General features: G+C 46.0%; 1 protein-coding gene across 14 annotated transcripts in view; it reads right to left on the minus strand.

Moving 5' to 3' along the window:
• LOC106610060 (teneurin-3) overlaps positions 1 to 21,417 on the minus strand; it is a 435,054-nt gene that overhangs the window by 87,217 nt on the left and 326,420 nt on the right. For all 14 annotated transcript variants that reach the window (XM_014209180.2, XM_014209182.2, XM_014209187.2 and 11 more), the window contains 6 exons: positions 18,371 to 18,585; positions 17,154 to 17,364; positions 15,626 to 15,727; positions 12,870 to 13,064; positions 11,051 to 11,251; positions 7,493 to 7,678 (listed from right to left, as the gene is read on the minus strand). In XM_014209180.2, coding sequence (XP_014064655.1) covers positions 7,493 to 7,678; positions 11,051 to 11,251; positions 12,870 to 13,064; positions 15,626 to 15,727; positions 17,154 to 17,364; positions 18,371 to 18,585 — 1,110 coding nt within the window. The remainder of the gene's footprint in view (positions 1 to 7,492; positions 7,679 to 11,050; positions 11,252 to 12,869; positions 13,065 to 15,625; positions 15,728 to 17,153; positions 17,365 to 18,370; positions 18,586 to 21,417) is intronic.

Below are 21,417 nucleotides of genomic sequence, written 5' to 3' on the forward strand. Positions count from 1 at the left end.
AAGGAGACAACCCTACTGATGAGGTATTCAGAAGCCATAAGAAGAAGAAGAAGAAGAAGAATCAGAAGAAGAATCAGAAGAAGAATCAGAAGAAGAATCAGAAGAAGAATCAGAAGAAGAATCAGAAGAAGAATCAGAATCAGAAGAAGAATCAGAAGCAAAATCAGAAGCAGAATCAGAAGAAGAATCAGAAGAAGAATCAGAAGAAGAATCAGAAGAAGAATCAGAAGCAGAATCAGAAGAAGAATCAGAAGAAGAATCAGAAGAAGAATCAGAAGAAGCAGAAGCAGAAGCAGAAGCAGAAGAAGCAGAAGAAGCAGAAGAAGCAGAAGCAGAAGCAGAAGAAGCAGAAGCAGAAGCAGAAGAAGCAGAAGCAGAAGCAGAAGAAGCAGAAGCAGAAGCAGAAGAAGCAGAAGCAGAAGAAGCAGAAGAAGAAGCAGAAGAAGCAGAAGCAGAAGCAGAAGAAGCAGAAGCAGAAGCAGAAGAAGAAGCAGAAGCAGAAGCAGAAGAAGCAGAAGCAGAAGCAGAAGAAGCAGAAGCAGAAGAAGCAGAAGCAGAAGCAGAAGAAGAAGCAGAAGCAGAAGCAGAAGAACCTGTGGCTCTCTTAACAAAACCTAATGTCTACAGAAGGAACTAGGAGCATTGTGCAAGTCCATAAAAATGTACATTTCTATCCTCCGCAGAAGAGTATTTTGGAATGCTGATAAAAAAAGACCATATGAGATTTTGGTTATTGGACATGATTGTTATACAAACATGATTTGGTCTGTTTACTGTAACTCAAATTGTCAAGGGAAGACATTATTATCGGTTTGTTGCTGAAAAATTCTTAGCAAACTCTTACATACACTTGACAACATTTATTTACAAGGTAGCACAAACAATTTCAGCCAATTTAAGTTGTTTTCTTTTAAACAAGGATACTTCCACGTCTCAGAGACATCGATTCATTTGCTGCATTTTGCAAGCGGGAACATTAGAGTAAAATCAAGGACACTATTTTACCACTACCAATCACACACACAACGCAGTGACAATTTACTCAACTTATCATCACTGTGTTTTGTATGGAAAAGCAATTCGCAGAGTACAAATGAGCGGTGGACTACTTCCGTAAAGCCACTCAAAATGGAGATGCATCAAGCCACCTTGTGTCAGACAACGACAGAGAGAGAAAGAGATAGAGTGGGATCTGAAATTATTGACACCCTCGATAAATATGAGCAATAATGACTGTATAAAATAAATCTGTCAAATAGTGAGCTATATTGTATGCTAAAAAATGGGGAGATAATTTTATACTAATACTATTGCTCAGAGAAAAAGATTTTGTTTAACAAGTAATATCTCAAAAAGGTAGGGGTCAAAGATATTGACACCCCTAGCACGCAATCACTACATCAAGCTTGTGACTCTACAAACTTGTTGGATGCATTTGCTGTGTGTTTTGGTTGTGTTTCAGATTATTTTGTGCCAAATAGAAATGAATGGTAAATAATGTATTGTGTCATTTTGGAGTCACTTTGATTGTAAATAAGAATAGAACACGTTTCTAAACACTTCTACATCAATGTGGATTCTATCATGAGACATGTAATCGTGAATAACGATGAGTGAGAAAGTTCCAGAAGATCATACCCTCAAGACATGCTAACCTCTCACTGTTACCAATAACGGGGGACGTTAGCACGTCTTGGGGGTATGATCTTTTGATCTTCTGGAACTTTCTCACTCATCGTTATTCACGATCGCATGTCTCGGAGGAGAGAAGAAGACGACTTAATAGCTACTGTGTTCTTCTCCTCTCTCATTCAACATTTGCTATGGAGGAAGGGGGGGATGTCTGTAGTAGAAAAGTAATGGAGTAGCTAAACGTCACTGCCTCCTAACTCTCAATAAGTCTTAATGTTGTTATACTGTAGTTCCACTGCATATACAGTGGCAGGAAAAAGTACCTGGATTTCTGAATGAATTGGTCATAAAATTTGATCTGATCTTCATCTAGGTCACAACAATAGACAAACACAGTCTGCTTAAACTAATAACACACAAACAATTATACGTTTTCATGTCTTTATTGAACACACCATGTAAACATTCACAGTGCAGGGTGGGAAAAGTATGTGAACCCTTGGATTTAATAACTGGTTGACCCTCCTTTGGCAGCAATAACCTCAACCAAACGTTTTCTGTAGTTGCGGATCAGACCTGCACAACAGTCAGGTGGAATTTTGGACCATTCCTCTTTACAAAACTGTTTCAGTTCAGCAATATTCTTGGGATGTCTGGTGTGAACCGCTCTCTTGAGGTCATGCCACAGCATCTCAATCGGGTTGAGATCAGGACTCTGACTGGGCCACTCCAGAAGGTGTATTTTCTTCTGTTGAAGCCATTCTGTTGTTGATTTACTTCTGAGATTTAGGTCGTTGTCCTGTTGCATCACCTAACTTCTGTTGAGCTTCAAATGGTGGACAGAAAGCCTAACATTCTCCTGCAAAATGTCTTGATAAACTTGGGAATTCAATTTTCCGTCGATGATAGCAAGCTGTCCAGGCCCTGAGGCAGCAAAGCAGCCCCAAACCATGATGCTCCCTCCATCATACTTTACAGTTGGGATGAGGTTTTGATGTTGGTGTGCTGTACCTTTTTTTCTCCACACATAGTGTTGTGTGTTCCTTCCAAACAACTCAACTGTAGTTTCATCTGTCCACAGAATATTTTGCCAGTAGCGCTGTGGAACATCCAGGTGCACTTTTGCAAACTTCAGACCTGCAGCAATGTTTTTTTGGCTTCTTCCGTGGTGTCCTCCCATGAACACCATTCTTGTTTAGTGTTTTACGTATCGTAGACTCGTCAACAGAGATGATAGCATGTTCCAGAGATTTCTGTAAGTCTTTTGCTGACACTAGGATTCTTCTTAACCTCATTGAGAATTCTGCGCTGTGCTCTTGCAGTCATCTTTGCAGGACGGCCACTCCTAGGGAGAGCAGCAACAGTGCTGAACTTTCTCAATTTATAGACAATTTATCTTACCGTGGACTGATGAACATCAAGGCTTTTAGAAATATTTTGTAACCCTTTTCAGCTTTATGCAAGTCAACACTTCTTAATCTTAGGTCTTCTGAGATCTCTTTTGTTCAAGGCATGGTTCACATCAGGCAATGCTTCTTGTGAATAGCAAGCTCAAATTTTGTGAGTGTTTTTTATAGGGCAAGGCAGCTCTAACCAACATCTCCAATCTCGTCTCATTGATCATTGACTCCAGGTTAGCTGACTCCTGACTCCAATTAGCTTTTGGAGTTTAGCCTAGGGGTTCACATACTTTTTCCAACCTACACTGTGAATGTTTAAATGATGTATTCAATATAGACAAACAAATTACAATAATTTGTGTTATTAGTTTAAGTACACTATGTGTGTCTATTGTTGTGACTTAGATGATGATCAGATAACATTTGATGACCAATTTATGCAGAAATCCAGGTAATTCCAATGGGTTCACATACTTTTTCTTGCCACTGTAATAGACTGTCTAACTGGTGTTCTACTGAGACAGCGTGAGGATATAGTAATTCAAACCAGTGTTGACTGAACATTACACTATACAATCTTTGTTTGAGTTGTTTGAATAAGCGATTGGATAAGAACATACTGTATGTATTGTGGTTGGGGGGGTGGGGGTGGGGGTGTGTGTGTGGGGGGGGTTGTACTGTGATTGTGTAAGAGGCAATGCGGTCCGGGGTCAGAGCGGGGTCGAACAAACACACAGAAGTCTTAGCTGGGTTGGTGGCAGCAGTGGAATCTGTCCCATACTAAACATTCTAGAATGTTCTGCTGTTCTATCTGGTTGATGTCCCTTCCCCTTTGGTGGAAGTCATTCTCCTGCTAACTTATATCCCCAACAAAAATAGCCCTTTATCTTCAGCAGACACAAATGATGCATGGTGGCCCTCACCACCGCTGAAATGCTACTCTGAAACAGGAGAGAACATCTCAAGGACAGAGAGGTGAAACTTTTAAGGACACGGACTCACGTCCCAGCCAACGCCAGCAGGGTTTCAGATTCAGACTAGGGCTTCAAGGAGCATCCTGCCTTTGCATTTTGTTGTCTGAATGCTAAGAAAAAGTGTCTGAAGACTTATAATGAGCCAAAAGGTGTTATTTTCAGGGGAATGAGGCAGCGGTCGGTGCTTCCTCCACTGGGCCAGAGATAATCAGACACACATTATTGACACAGAAGAAATTAACTCCATGATGATGAGTAGAGTGAGTCAGTGTGTGTGTGTGTGTGTGTGTGTGTGTGTGTGTGTGTGTGTGTGTGTGTGTGTGTGTGTGCTCGCATTTTTTCTGTGTGTGTGCAGAGAGTGTCACGAAACCTGAAAACACACAGCTGGGGGACACCATGCTAAAGCCTGTCGCATGCTTCCCAGTCAAAACAGTTTGCGCATATATTATGACAAAATGATGACTTTTTGTTCGTTTTGGTTTTTCCCGGCTGTTCGCGCACACAACAATTTTGCTTGAGAGGCAAGTCGAAGTTCGGTAGCCAAAGTCTACGCCCCTTCGTCGGTGATTGGTCAGCAGTACTACTCCTAGTAGGAGTGGGAACTTTGGATGGGATTCTTCAATTAAATGTTTGTTGTCATTCAATGAGAGATTACTAGTTTTCATGCACATTTTTTCACTTGAGAAATAATGTACCAAACGTCTTAGATGTAAAATTGCGCGACTTAGACCTCTGCAAATCCGTCCAAATTCATTACAGATTTTTTATTCATCTTACATTAAGTAGGAGTAGTTTGAGGAAGTCTTACTGGATATGTTGTTGGTATGGCGTCTCAAGAGGGACAAACGTTAATATTGCATGATTTCTGCTAGGAGCAAACCCAACCTAGTAGGCGGGCTCCTTAACGATAACGACCGCTAAATGAGTGGGGGACACCATGTTAAACTCTAACTTGACCGCTAAATGAGTGGGGGTCACCATGCTAAACTCTAACTCGACCTCTAAATCAGTGGGGGACACCATGCTAAACTCTAACTCGACCTCTAAATCAGTGGGGGACATCATGCTAAACTTTAACTCAACCTCTAAATGAGCGGGGGACACCATGCTAAACTCTAACTCAACCTCTAAATGAGTGGGGGACACCATGCTAAACTCTAACTCAACCTCTAAATGAGTGGGGGACACCATGCTAAACTCTAACTCAACCTCTAAATGAGTGGGGGACACCATGCTAAACTCTAACTCGACCGCTAAATGAGTGGAGGACACCATGCTAAACTCTAACTCGACCGCTAAATGAGTGGGGGACACCATGCTAAACTCTAACTCGACCTCTAAATGAGTGGGGGACACCATGCTAAACTCTAACTCGACCTCTAAATGAGTGGGGGACACCATGCTAAACTCTAACTCGACCGCTAAATGAATGGAGGACACCATGCTAAACTCTAACTCGACCTCTAAATGAGTGGTTGGAAACCATGCTAAACTCTAACTCGACCTCTAAATGAGTGGGGGACACCATGCTAAACTCTAACTCGACCTCTAAATGAGTGGGGGACACCATGCTAAACTCTAACTCGACCTCTAAATGAGTGGGGACACCATGCTAAACTCTAACTCGACCTCTAAATGAGTGGGGGACACCATGCTAAACTCTAACTCGACCTCTAAATGAGTGGGGGACACCATGCTAAACTCTAACTCGACCTCTAAATGAATGGTTGGACACCATGCTAAACTCTAACTCGACCTCTAAATGAGTGGTTGGAAACCATGCTAAACTCTAACTCGACCTCTAAATGAGTGGGGGACACCATGCTAAACTCTAACTCGACCTCTAAATGAGTGGGGGACACCATGCTAAACTCTAACTCGACCTCTAAATGAGTGGGGGACACCATGCTAAACTCTAACTCGACCTCTAAATGAGTGGGGGACACCATGCTAAACTCTAACTCGACCGCTAAATGAATGGAGGACACCATGCTAAACTCTAACTCGACCTCTAAATGAGTGGTTGGAAACCATGCTAAACTCTAACTCGACCTCTAAATGAGTGGGGGACACCATGCTAAACTCTAACTCGACCTCTAAATGAGTGGGGGACACCATGCTAAACTCTAACTCGACCTCTAAATGAGTGGGGGACACCATGCTAAACTCTAACTCGACCTCTAAATGAGTGGGGGACACCATGCTAAACTCTAACTCGACCTCTAAATGAGTGGAGGACACCATGCTAAACTCTAACTCGACCTCTAAATGAGTGGTTGGAAACCATGCTAAACTCTAACTCGACCTCTAAATGAGTGGGGGACACCATGCTAAACTCTAACTCGACCTCTAAATGAGTGGGGGACACCATGCTAAACTCTAACTCGACCTCTAAATGAGTGAGGGACACCATGCTAAACTCTAACTCGACCTCTAAATGAGTGGGGGACACCATGCTAAACTTTAACTCTGGCTAATTCATCAGATTTTTCGTTTGAATAATGGACCAGATCCTAATAAAGACGGCCAGCCACAATGGGGGCCCGTTCAGTCTGTCAACGAGATCCGCTCCCCAATGTTGACTAATTGAGTGAAGCAGAACGACGCCTCAAAACACACCCCTGCTGAGTTTGTGCTGCAGAGATCGAGGCAGAACAGAACACGAGTTCTGCGTGCGTGTGTGCGAGGAGAGAACATGCATTCTGCTCCGCAATCGACTTAATATCAGGGAATCAGCCGACAAAACAAGACTTGCTTGATAACAATTAAGTAGGTTTTGTGATGTAGGGGTTGAGAGGGAAACAATTACCCAAACAGGATTTGTCAGTTCTCTTAAGGGCTCGTATCTTTCCATCGTATAGAGGAGGCTTTGGCCTGTTTCAGTCTTTGGTGTTTGTTTCACACCCGGCTTAAAAGCTAAACAGAAACGCGGCAGGCATTTACAACCCTGCTCCGTACCCTCGTGTTAAGATGGAGAGCTTGGAACAGGACTCACACAGTCTATCTTCTCCACACTGCCTTAACTACAGTAAATGTCAGTGTTTTGATAGAGGTTAAAGGTCAGCAGCGGCCCATGGGGACTCCGCAGGCCTTCTTAACACAGGTAACGTGAGTGACTACAAAGAGCAGGCTGCAGAGTGGGAGGGAGTTAGCCAGGCCCTTGTAAAGAGAGGGATGGAGAGGTTTGAGAGGAAAGAGGAGACTGGGATCAGATGCTACTTCAGCTGGCTGTTCAAAGCCATATAGTCCCCCAGGTTGGAGTCCTCCGTGGTGTGAGAGCTGGGGGAATCATGGATGGACAGACAGCTTCAGAGGTAGAGGGCTATGTGTGATTGACGTGTGTGTGTGTGTGTGTGTGTGTGTGAGAGAGAGAAAACGTGTGTGAAAACGTGTGTGTTTCCTTGTAAAAATGTCTTTATTTGTCGACCGTATGAATTATTCATGTGTATATCTACTGTAGGCGTGTGTATTCTTCAGTAGACCTACCGATGTTGCAGTGCTCGCCGGTCCAGCCCTGGTTGCACTCACACTTGCCCTCCTTGCAGACTCCGTTCTTAGTGCACATGGGGTGGCAGGCCTTCTGGTCACAGACCGTACCCGTCCAGCCCTCCTCGCAACGACAGCTGCCCCCGAAACACACGCCATGGGAGCCGCAGTCCACCGCACACACCTCTGTACACACACACACACACACACACACACACACACACACACACACACACACACACACACACACACACACACACACACACACACACACACACACACACACACACACAAAGAAGGAAACGTTAGTGTCAGTGTGTAATGATGTGGAATCGCTAGCTAGTTATCAGGGTGTGCTAGTAGCGTCCACCATAAGGTTTCATCTATCTCTGTTTCAACTGTAGCCAGGCAGGGTCTCCGTTGGCACAATGCTTCCACTATTGTGTTTTGGGCTGGCAGCGGGTGGGGTCGGGGTCGGGTGGATATGGTTGTCAGCCTGGTATTTCTCAAAGAACACCTTTCTACCCTGACACGTCTGTCCCCCGTGGCTGACACGGTGTAGCATGAAGAGTCTGGGAGGTTTTGAAGGTTCCTGGGTGGGGCACGGTGGTGGGGGTGCGTGGTCCTGTGGTGGGTCTGAGGTGTTGGTGTGGGTGATGTGGGGGGTGTGTGTGTGTGTGTGTGTGTGTGTGTGTGTGTGTGTGTGTGTGTGTGTGTGTGTGTGTGTGTGTGTGTGTGTGTGCGAGTGGGGGGGGGGGGGGGACAGAGGTGTGATCATTGAGTATGGACAGTTCAGGCTATGAGAGTAGACATATTGAACTTTACCTCAGACAGGGTAGGAATAGGATAAGGGTAGAGTATGGGTAGACACCGTTAGCCAGCCATCCAGCCAGACACAAGGATTCGCCACTGTGCCTGAAGCAGAATGACACCCAAACCAATCAACCACAGATGAATCAATCCTGCTGCAGTGGGGCCCATAGATGGACGCCTGCTCACAATCTGGGCTTGTTTGGTACAGACTGATGGAATGTTGTCAGTTGACAGGGAACTGTTTTTGTCTCTGTTCTGTTCTTCAGAGCGTAGACCATTTGAACCAGAAGTGTGCGTTAAAATTCCACCAATCACTTTTAGCTCTGAGTTGAAGTGACACTTGTTTTCCATTCAGAGCCTTTTTGTTGCGGTTACATGAAGACGACAGGAACGCCTTTATTGATACCACCTTGAAATTTAAACTGAGGGGGAGCGGTGTTTGAATGAATTGTTGTTTGCACAAAATATAAGAGAGACACTCAACACTTGACATGACATGTTCGTCATTTAGCAGACGCTCTTATCCAGAGCAACTCACAGAAGTGAGTGCACTCACATTCATACTGGTCCCCCGGGGGAATCAAACCCACAACCCTGGCGTTGCAAGCGCCATGCTCTACCAACTGAACCACAGTCACAATGTTTTGTCTTGTGTCTGTCTTGGCAGGTCTGTACATACAGACAGACAGTCAGGATTGCAGGCAGCAGATGTCTGGCAGGGTGAAAGACTATACTCGGACAGACCCCACCCTGGTTAACTACTGAATACAGTATCTACATCTTACTGAAATACTGTCCTGTGGAAACACAACCCAGTAGTAGGGATGAGACCTGTGTCTGAGAGTTCAGAACAGATCACTGTAGTAATACTGGAAGAAAAACCTCATACAATGTTAACTACAGTGCTATAGCACGGGTATAGGAATAACAGCATCTGAAATGTTGCTACTTCTTGGACTCGTTGCCGGCAGGGACAAATAATCGACCGTAGGACCGTTGCTATCAGACAGTGGCTAAGAGAAGCAATTCCAGTTGAAGTCAGTGGCTAGATAGAAGACATTGATTGAGCGGAGTTCTCTCAGACTAGCTATCAGTCAGCGGCTAGAAGATTGAGAGGTTCATCTCGGAGTCATTCCAGGTAAGACCAACAGACCAACGGACCCCCGACCGCTCAGTCTTTCTCGGTCTCTAAAGTTCCATCAGCCCCCTGGAGGGGCTGCGCTCAGTGTGGGCCGCCGCTGCCTGTGGCGAGCTGCCATTACCGTTGTGTGTGTGTGTGAGTGTGTGTGAGAGAGAGTGTGTTGTGTGTCAGGAAGTGGCGCTGTTCGTCACTGCCATCGCCGTGTCGCCGTGTGTGTGTGTGTGGGTATGTATGTATGTGTGAGACGTGGCGGGCGCTGTCTGAAGCAGGGAGGGAGGGAGGGAGGGAGGGAGGGAGGGAGGGAGGGGAGGGAGAGAGCGGCCTGGAGCGGTGACCAGACTGAGGCTCTGGTCACGTCTGTTTGAAGGTCACCGTGGACAGCCCCAAAAATATTTAGGTTATCTCCGATTTTTCGGTCAATTCTCACATAGAAATTTCATTGGGAGGAAGGATGTTTGACATGCTTTTGACATTATTATCTTTCCAAAAAATCATGTGTGAATGTGTGAATCACTCCGCCCACTCTGGGAAGTCGATGCACGTATACATTTACATTTTACATTTAAGTCATTTAGCAGACTCTCTTATCCAGAGCGACTTACAAATTGGTGCATTCACCTTATGATATCCAGTGGAACAACCACTTTACAATAGTGCATCTAAATCATTTAAGGGGGGGGGGGGGGGTTAGAAGGATTACTTTATCCTATCCTAGCTATTCCTTAAAGAGGTGGGGTTTCAGGTGTAGAGGTGGGGTTTCAGGTATAGAGCATATTGTTCCAAACAATGCTTCTTGAAATGAACAAGATAAAAAAAAAGGGAACTTTTGACATATAAATATTTCTATATTTTCTATTTTTCATATCTGAATCTCCACTATAAGGAGCATAATGACACGAAGATGTTGTCTGTATCATGCACGGTTCACAGATCATACGGTCTTACACAACACATGTATAGGTCTAATAAGGGACTCAAATGTCCACTTCCTCCTGATTTAAAAAAACAACAAAAAAAGGGAGAGAATTGTCAAACATCCGTCCTCCCAATGAAGTTTCTATATGAGAATTGCCAGAACAAATCAATATTTTTGGGCTGTCCTGGTGTGGAATCGCCCTCCATTCTCTCTCTTTCTCTCAGTCTCACTCTTTCTCTCCATCCCTCCCTCTCTGTTCTCTAGCAATTAGCAGTGCAGTCTTATTTAATTTAAACTCAGTGTAATTAACAAACCCACGGCCCTTGCTCTCCCTCCATCCTTCCTTCTCTTTGCTGGCTGAGCCCGTGTGTTAGAGGCAAATAAACACAGCTTTCTCTCAAATTAAAAATGGATCAGATCGATGTGCTCTGTCCAATCTAAGCCCAGTTAATATAAAAGTCACACTGCTGCCTTCATAACAGCATTAGTCAACAAAGCAGCAGTGAAAAGAGAGAGATAAAGAATGAAAGAGAGAGCAATACAGTAAAAGAATATAGATGGGAAGGCCATGGCACAACGGTGTGAGAGAAGCTGTAGAGAAATGTAGTACTTCTGAGTGAAGGCTAGCATGCTAACAACTAATAACCTTTACCAACGTTCAAACAACGTGCTCGCACCAACAACGTACCGACGGAGCAGTCGGGGCCGGTCCAGTTGGTGTCGCAGGTGCAGGTGCCGCTTTCGCTTTGGTAGGTGCCGTGGCCGGAGCACTGGTCGGGGCACATGGTCTTGAGGATCTCACAGTTGGTGCCCCCCCAGCCCGGGCTGCAGTGGCACTCCCCGTGGATACACACACCATGGGCCGAACAGCCAGGGTCCAGGCAGTCCACTGGAGGGAGGAGGGGAAGGAGAGAGAGGTTGATTTGTCGCAATCAATTCCCAACCAACTGCTGTCACTTTGGATTGTTGCACAGAGCAAATGTAAACATACAGTACACAAACACTCACTGTGGAACAGAGGAATTGTGTTTGTGTGTGTGTCGGTGTGTGTGTATACTATCTCTGGGTTTGTGAGCGTCTACAGCTCAGCGTTCCACACCATAGTGCTTACAAAGGTCATCACTAAGCTAAGGAACCTGGAACTAAACACCTCCCTTTGCAACTGGATCCTGGACTTCCTGATGGGCCGCCCCCAGGTGGTGAGGGTAGGCAACAACACATCTGCCACGCTGATCCTCAACACTGGAGCCCCTCAGGGGTGCGTGCTTAGTCCCCTCCTGTACTCCCTGTTCACCCGTGACTGCGTGGCCAAGCACGACTCCAACACCATCATCAAGTTTGCTGATGACACAACAGTGGGAGGCCTGATCACCGACAACGATGACACAGCCTATAGGGACACAACAACCCCTCCCTCAATGTGAGCAAGACAAAGGAGCTGATCGTGGACTACAGGAAAAGGCGGGCCAAACAGGCCCCCGCTAACATCGACAGGGATGTAATGGAGCGGGTCGAGAGTTTCAAGTTCCTTGGTGTCCACATCACCAACAAACTATCATGGTCCAAACACACCAAGACAGCCGTGAAGAGGGTACGACAAAACCTTTTCCCCCTCAGGAGACTGAAAAGATTTGGCATGGGTCCTCAGATCCCCACCTGTTGCATTGTGCGCATGTGACAAATAAAATGTGATTTGATTTGTCTGTTGATTCCCAGCAAGTTGCCTGGGCTGATACTTGTTGAGCTGCAGTTACTTCCCTCTGCTGTCTTAGTGATGATGGGTCTTAATCTGTCCATTGACTACTGACTGGGTCACAGACCTCACAATAACATTCACTGCAAACTAATTGCATTAGCGTCGGATTGTGGGGTGTGTGTGTGTGTGTGTGTGTGTGTGTGTGTGTGTGTGTGTGTGTGTGTGTGTGTGTGTGTGTGTGTGTCAGTAGCAGGAGGCTGGCAGAGATACATTTTATTGAGCAGCGAAGATGAGATTTTCTCCCATAGGGAAGTGCAATAATTGGACCTAATGTACAGACAGAGCTAGCCTTCTGATGGGTTGTTTTGTAGGCTAGCGTAGCAGGTACATGCCAGGATAATTTAGCTAATCTAATATTCTCCATTCTCTGTCAGTGTGTGGTGCATGTGTGAGAGCGAGTCAGTGTGTGTGTCTCAAGCCACGCATCGATGGGGACAGCGATGTAATTATTTGCTCTTTGAAGTAGAGAGCAGCAATTGTTTCTGTAATACTGAACTATTGGCTGGCGGTAACGATTATGATGGTGAATACTGAGCAATCAAATACTGACTGGCTGACAAGGAAGGAAGAGGGGAAGAGGATGTGTCTGAACTCACACACACACACACACACACACACACACACACACACACACACACACACACACACACACACACACACACACACACACACACACACACACACACACCGAGGAGAGAAGGAAAAGGGCAGTGCAAATCAAAAGATCCCTCTAACAGGACTGATCTCTTACCTTCTTCACAGTTGTCTCCCTTGTATCCGGTGTTGCAGGCACAGATGCCCATGATACAGATGCCGTGTCCCCCACAGTGGATGTCTATACACTGGTTGCTGGGCACGTCACACTCTGTCCCCTTCCAGCCACTGAAGCACAGGCAGCGACCCCTGGAGTACTGGCCGTTACCACTGCACAGCACGGGGCACGAAGCTGCAACGGGACACAGAGGGACAAATGAATGTTTGTGTATACATCGTGAATGTGCATAAACACACACACGAGCATACACATAATACAGTGTGCACATTCACACATGCATGGCAACACAGTCTCATGAGATATATGTTCCATTTAAACGTTTTTGCAATATTGTAAATACATGTTTTTTTGTTGGGGTCACCAGGTTAATAGAGATATATACAGGGTATCACCAGGTTAATAGAGATATATACAGGGTATCACCAGGTTAAAAGAGACATATACAGGGTATCACCAGGTTAATAGAGATATATATACAGGGTATCACCAGGTTAATAGAGAGATATATACAGGGTATCACCAGGTTAATAGAGAGATATAGAGGGTATCACCAGGTTAATAGAGAGATATACAGGGTATCACCAGGTTAATAGAGATATATACAGGATATCACCAGGTTAATAGAGAGATATATACAGGGTATCACCAGGTTAATAGAGATATATACAGGGTATCACCAGGTTAAAAGAGAGATATACAGGGTATCACCAGGTTAATAGAGATATATAACAGGGTATCACCAGGTTAATAGAGAGATATATACAGGGTATCACCAGGTTAATAGAGATATATACAGGATATCACCAAGTTAATAGAGATATATACAGGGTATCACCAGGTTAATAGAGATATATACAGGGTATCACCAGGTTAATAGAGAGATATATACAGGGTATCACCAGGTTAACAGAGAGATATATACAGGGTATCACCAAGTTAATAGAGATATATACAGGGTATCACCAAGTTAATAGAGATATATACAGGGTATCACCAGGTTAATAGAGAGATATATACAGGGTATCACCAAGTTAATAGAGATATATATACAGAGTATCACCAAGTTAATAGAGATATATACAGGGTATCACCAAGTTAATAGAGATATATACAGGGTATCACCAAGTTAATAGAGATATATACTGGGTATCACCAAGTTAATAGAGATATATACAGGGTATCACCAAGTTAATGGAGATATATACAGGGTATCACCAAGTTAATAGAGATATATACAGGGTATCGCCAAGTTAATAGAGATATATATACAGAGTATCACCAAGTTAATAGAGATATATACAGGGTATCACCAAGTTAATAGAGATATATACAGGGTATCACCAAGTTAATAGAGATATATACAGGGTATCACCAAGTTAATAGAGATATATACAGGGTATCACCAAGTTAATGGAGATATATACAGGGTATCACCAAGTTAATAGAGATATATACAGGGTATCACCAAGTTAATAGAGATATATACAGGGTATCACCAAGTTAATAGAGATATATACAGGGTATCACCAAGTTAATAGAGATATATATACAGAGTATCACCAAGTTAATAGAGATATATATAGGGTATCACCAGGTTAATAGAGATATATATACAGAGTATCACCAAGTTAATAGAGATATATACAGGGTATCACCAAGTTAATAGAGATATATACAGGGTATCACCAGGTTAATAGAGAGATATATACAGGGTATCACCAAGTTAATAGAGATATATATACAGAGTATCACCAAGTTAATAGAGATATATACAGGGTATCACCAAGTTAATAGAGATATATACAGGGTATCACCAAGTTAATAGAGATATATACAGGGTATCACCAGGTTAATAGAGAGATATATACAGGGTATCACCAGGTTAATAGAGAGATATATACAGGGTATCACCAGGTTAATAGAGATATATACAGGGTATCACCAGGTTAACAGAGAGATATATAGTGAGATAGAAAGGGACACAGAAGTCACTTCAGCAACTCTTCAGTATAATTCTGAGGGAATATAAGCAGAGAGCTGATGAACAGTGATGGATGGAGGGACATTAGACTTTCTAATGACTTGTGAGACCCTTTTCTCTTTGTTTGAGCTCCAGTCAAGCACACTATTGTATAATGATGAAAGTGGAGATGAAGAGAGCCTCCTTGATGGAGGTAGTACTTGGCAGAGACGCAGAGGTACCGACTGACTGAATCAGTGAGTGTGTGTGTGTGTGTGTGAGAGAGAGAGAGAGAGAGAGAGAGAGAGAGAGAGAGAGAGAGAGAGAGAGCGAGAGAGAGAGAGAGAGAGAGCGTGAGAGAGAGCGTGAGAGAGAGAGCGTGAGAGAGAGAGCATGTGAGAGAGCGAGCATGTGAGAGAGCGTGCGAGAGAGCGTGAGAGAGAGAGAGAGAGAGCGTGAGAGAGACGAGAGAGAGCGTGAGAGAGCGAGAGAGAGAGCGAGAGAGAGCGTGAGAGAGAGAGCGTGAGAGAGAGCGTGAGAGAGAGCGTGAGAGAGCGTGAGAGATAGAGAGAGAGAAAGAGAGAGAGAGAGAGAGCGAGAGAGCGTGTGAGAGAGCGTGAGAGAGAGAGCGTGAGAGAGCGTGAGAGATAGTGTATGTGCGTCTCTGTGCCTGAATCAATGTACTCGCCGGGACAACAATCTACAGCCAATTACGGGAGGTGATAGTGGGTTTACTCCTCTCAAACGGCGTGTGTGCATGTCTGTGTCTTACCTCTTGAGCAATCCGGCCCAAGGAACCCTGGGAAGCAATGACACGTTCCAGACAGACAGTCACCGTTGCCATGGCAATTGTGGGGACACTCCATAACGGACTCTGGAGAAAGGAGAGTGTTAGTGAGTGTTTGTGTGAGTTAGAGATGTGCATACAGCCACAGAGAGAACAAGACGGAGAGAGTAGCGACATAGACAATGCGAACAAGGCCCATATCCTGAAATAGAAGAGTGATAATTAGCCAGGCAGACCAAAGTACACACACGTACACACACACACCCTCTCCCTGCCTCTATGCTCTAATCACCACCACCCCCATATGCCTGATTGAGACAAACTGGGTCCCTTTGCTTGCCGTAGCTCACCAATCAACACCTTATTACCACCAATCATAGAGCTCACACTCCCAGCACTCCTCTGTAGCTACAAGATGGACAGAATATTACCAGCCTTTTACCATCTCTCCCCTTCTATCTCTCTCTAAATCTCTTTCTCTCCTTCTTTCCTCCACATTATCAGGCCAATATTACCAGCCTTTTACCATCTCTTCCTGTGTCTCTCTATCACTCTCTTCCCCCAATCATTTTGTCCTCTACACCACTGGGCCAAAATGACCATGCCTTTCAGCCCTCGCTCCTCCTCCCTGTCTCTCTCTCTTTTGGGTACATGAACCAGGTTAGGAAGTTGTACCAGGCATGTCATAGTGTGGTTCAGTAAACATCAAGCCAACACGCTAGATCCATGTACCGCCAAACAGGACTTCTCAATATAGCTAAAGGTTCAGGCTAAAGGTTGAGAGCTGGTGTGTGTGTGTGTGTGTGTGTGTGTGTGTGTGTGTGTGTGTGTGTGTGTGTGTGTGTGTGTGTGTGTGTGTGCTGTTGATGCTGTGCTGTGGGATTATTTAAGGTACTCTTTACAGAGGTAGAGTTTCAGACGTTTTCAGAACAACAGAGAGATGTGGAAATGCAATACACAAGCTATTAAGTCAGGTCAAACGTTTCCCACAACGCCCACACAACCCTCCCACAACCGTCCGCCATCTCTGGTGCTTATTGCAGGGGCATGTCCAACCTTTATAGCGTTCGTACAACGGATGGTCAAACAATCCATTTTAATTTCCATTATAACAGAGATGGCGAGAGAGAGTAGTGTTTTGATTAAGGCATTCAACGTTCTACCCTGTTCTTTGGCAGGTGGGAAGAGAGGGAGGGAGAGAGAGAGAAAGAGAGAGGGAGAGAGAGAAAGAGAGAGAGGGAGAGAGATAGAATGAGAGCGAGAGAGAAAGAGGGAGAGAGAGAGAAAGAGAGAGAGCGAGAGAATGAGAGCGAGAGAGAAAGAGAGAGAGAAAGAGAAAGAGAGAGGGAGAGAGAGGGAGGGAGAGAGGGAGAGAGAACAGGCCACTAAGGAGTGTGTGCTGTGCTTTGATGTAGGGCCTCAACTCTCCAGCCACTTACTGCGAGGCCACACATTACGCAGAGCTGACGCATGCTGCAGACACACACACACACACACACACACACACACTGACCTATGACGATGGTGTTGTAGGAGACCAGTTCTGAGTTCTTCCCGTCGTTGTAGAAGGCCAGGTGCCAGATGCCAGAGTCCAGGTACTGGATGAAGCCCGCTTCGTGCACACTCACCGAGCGCGCCCGCCTTGACACGCCCTCCACCTCCACCAGCCCGCGCTTCTCCTTGGTGATCAGGCGACTACCATCCAGCAGCTCCACAAAGTCATACTGGACAACACACACACACACACACACACACACACACACACACACACACACACACACACACACACACACACACACACACACATAATATGAGACTAAAGGAGCATTGAGGAAAACAGCAAAGCTTCACCTTTCACCTTCTAGTCCTTCAACACTAACGGTTGAACTAACGTTTGGCCTCGGATGGCTTTTAACATTTTCCCTTTCATTTCTGGCCATTAACGTTTTATATCTCACAGTGGCCATAAACATTGATTCTATAAACATTTTCCCCATCTCTGCTAATGAGTCCTTCATGGAAAGAATGCTTTTCTCCCCAAAAAGATGAAAATACTCATTCCTGACATGGACCCACATCCACATTGTGCATCCACAGAGACCAAACCTGAAAAATGTGCACTTCTTAAATCCCTGTCTGTTCCTCAGCCTTCATCCAACATGTCCGTCAATATCCCCTCATTATGTCCTCTCCAACGTCTTAAAGAAACATATTGATTACCTCACGGAGCAAATAATGCCACGGCGCCTGCTAACGCTCTCCCTCCACTCTGGGCTATCGACGCGCAGCGTTGTGAAGACCTTTGTTGCCATTTACCTCTATTAGGCTTTAGCCGCTTCATTTGTCTGATACGTGTGTGTGTGTGTGTGTGTGTGTGTGTGTGCGTGCGTGAGTGAGCGAGTGTGTGTGTGTGTGTGTGTGTGTGTGTGTGGGGGCTTCATTTGGAGGCTGCATGGAGTGTCTCTGCCATGCCCTTGAGGAATATGTCTGCCATTGTTAAAGATGATACATTGGCCCTGTCTGAAAACTTAACTAGCCTTCAAATTCTTGATGCCTCCCATGCTTGACTCTTCAATGTGTTGCCTCCCTCTCAAAGCTCATTGTAGGGGAGGGAAATTGGATCGTCTCTTCCAATGAGCTTTGAGATTCCATCCTGCCTGAATGTTTGAGTGTGACAGTCCAATTACACCTCCAACCTAATGTGTGTGTGTGGGGGGGTGTCCTTCCTACCTGTGTATGCGAGGGGGGCAGGCCCTTCCTGCCGTAGACCCCCACCAACGCATCCCTCTGGACTGAGATGTTGAATTTGAGGAACTGGGGCTGGTCAATGTAGAGCTGGGAGCGCCAGAAGATCCCTGGTGGGACTTCCTGAACGGCCCTGCGCCCAACGTCCACCTCCCCCGTGTCTATGGTGTTGTTCTCCTGGAGGAACACCCCTAGTTTACCTAGATAGAGGGAGAGAGAGGGGGAGGGGAGGGAGAAAAGAGAGAGATTAGATTAGCATTCTGAATGACAGAAATATGGTTCCAGTTTAGGACAACATGTTGAAGTAGTACGCACTTGTAATGATGAAAGTGAATGGAGGAAGGCATTATCACTACGCATTTGAATACAGATTGTTAGCGGCGGCCTGCATTCAGCCATCAGATTAAGATGATAATCCTCATAACGTCCTCGTAATGAGGCACTAGGCTGCTACAGTAATGTTGTAATGAGGTTCTAGGCTGCTACAGTAATGTTGTAATGAGGCATTAGGCTGCTACAGTAATGTTGTAATGAGGCACTAGGCTGCTACAGTAATGTTGTAATGAGGCATTAGGCTGCTACAGTAATGTTGTAATGAGGCAATAGGCTACTACAGTAATGTTGTAATGAGGTACTAGGCTGCTACAGTAATGTTGTAATGAGGCACTAGACTGCCACAGTAATGTTGTAATGAGGTACTAGGCTGCTACAGTAATGTTGTAATGAGGCAATAGGCTGCTACAGTAATGTTGTAATGAGGCATTAGGCTGCTACAGTAATGTTGTAATGAGGCAATAGGCTACTACAGTAATGTTGTAATGAGGTACTAGGTTGCTACAGTAATGTTGTAATGAGGCACTAGGCTGCTACAGTAATGTTGTAATGAAGCACTAGGCTGCTACAGTAATGTTGTAATGAGGCACTAGGCTGCTACAGTAATGTTGTAATGTGGCAGTAGGCTGCTACAGTAATGTTGTAATGAGGCACTAGGCTGCTACAGTAATGTTGTAATGAGGCTTTAGGCTGCTACAGTAATGTTGTAATGAGGCATTAGACTGCTAAAGTAATGTTGTAATGAGGCACTAGGCTGCCACAGTAATGTTGTAATGAGGCAGTAGGCTGCTACAGTAATGTTGTAATGAGGCACTAGGCTGCTACAGTAATGTTGTAATGAGGCTTTAGGCTGCTACAGTAATGTTGTAATGAGGCAGTGGGCTGCTACAGTAATGTTGTAATGAGGTACTAGGCTGCTACAGTAATGTTGTAATGTGGCAGTAGGCTGCTACAGTAATGTTGTAATGAGGCATTAGGCTGCTACAGTAATGTTGTAATGAGGCAGTAGGCTGCTACAGTAATGTTGTAATGAGGCATTAGGCTGCTACAGTAATGTTATAATGTGTCAGTAGCCTGTTCTCAGGTCTGTTTGTACTGTGTTATGGTCGTTCTAATGAGGCAGTAGGCGAAACAGTAGCCTGGTCTCAGGTCTGTTTGTACTGTGTTATGGTCGTTGTAATGAGGCAGTAGGCAGAACAGTAGCCTGATCTCAGGTCTGTTTGTACTGTGTTATGGTCGTTGTAATGAGGCAGTAGTGTAACGGCTGTCTTCGTCATCAGATGAAACAGATAAGTCATCGTCCGAAAAGGTGGACCAATACGCAGCGGAGTGAGTGTTCATATTCAATATTTAATTAATAGAAACACTTTAAACAAAACACGAAAATGAACGACAGCCTACAGTTCTGCTAGGTACAAAACTAAACAGAAACAATTACCCACAAAACCCAAAGGAAAAACATGCTCCTTATGTGTGACTCCCAATCAGCAGCAACGAGCTTCAGCTGTGCCTGATTGGGAGCCACACACATGGCCCAAAACAAAGAAATACCAAAACATAGAAAAAGGAACATAGAATGCCCACCCAATGTAACACCCTGGCCGAACCAAAATAAAGAACAAAAAAACCCTCTCTATGGCCAGGGCGTTACAGTACCCCCCCCCCAAAGGTGCGGACTCCGGCCGCAAAACCTGACTCTGAAGGGGAGGATCCGGGTGGGCCTTCTTACGGCGGCGGCTCAGGTGCGGGACGTGGCCTCTGCTCCACCCTTGGCGTCGCCCTCTTAGGTGGCGCACCTGGCCGCGCCGAAGGTCTGGTGGGCGACGCTGACTGCGCCCGGCTGGCGGGCGGCGATGGCTGCGCCCGGCTGGCGGGCGACCCTGGTTGCGCCCGGCTGGCGGGCGGCGATGGTTGCGCCCGGCTGGCGGGCGACCCTGGCGGCTCCGACGGCACTGACCCAGGATTCACCAGGCTGGGGAGACATGATGGATGCCTGGCCCTGGGCACACCAGGATTCACCAGGCTGGGGAGACTATATGCCTGGCCCTGGGCACAGGCACAGGACTCACCAGGCTGGGGAGACATGACAGAGGCCTGGCCCTACGCGTAGGCACAGGACTCACCGGGCTGGCGGGCGTCCCTGGCCACTCTGGCAGTTCAGGGCAGTCTGGCCACTCTGGCAGTTCAGGGCAGTCTGGCCACTCTGGCAGTTCAGGGCAGTCTGGCCACTCCGGCAGTTCAGCGCAGTCTGGCCACTCCGGCAGTTCAGCGCAGTCTGGCCACTCCGGCAGTTCAGCGCAGTCTGGCCACTCCGGCAGTTCAGCGCAGTCTGGCCACTCCGGCAGTTCAGCGCAGTCTGGCCTCTCTGGCGACTGTTCACTGCGGCAGCCCTCTCTGGCGACTGTTGACTGGCGGGCAGCTCTGACGACTGTTGACTGGCGGGCAGCTCTGACGACTGTTGACTGGCGGGCAGCTCTGACGACTGTTGACTGGCGGGCAGCTCTGACGACTGTTGACTGGCGGGGAGCTCTGACGACTGTTGACTGGCGGGCAGCTCTGACTGCTCTGGACAGGTGAGACCCACTGGAGGCCTAGTCCTGGGAGGTGGCACAGGACGGACCAGGATGGGGAGACCCACTGGAGGCCTAGTCCTGGGAGGTGGCACAGGATGGACCAGGATGGGGAGACCCACTGAAGGC

Source organism: Salmo salar, chromosome ssa08 (assembly GCF_905237065.1).
Source record: "Salmo salar chromosome ssa08, Ssal_v3.1, whole genome shotgun sequence".
In the NCBI taxonomy this organism is placed as follows: Eukaryota; Metazoa; Chordata; class Actinopteri; order Salmoniformes; family Salmonidae; genus Salmo; species Salmo salar.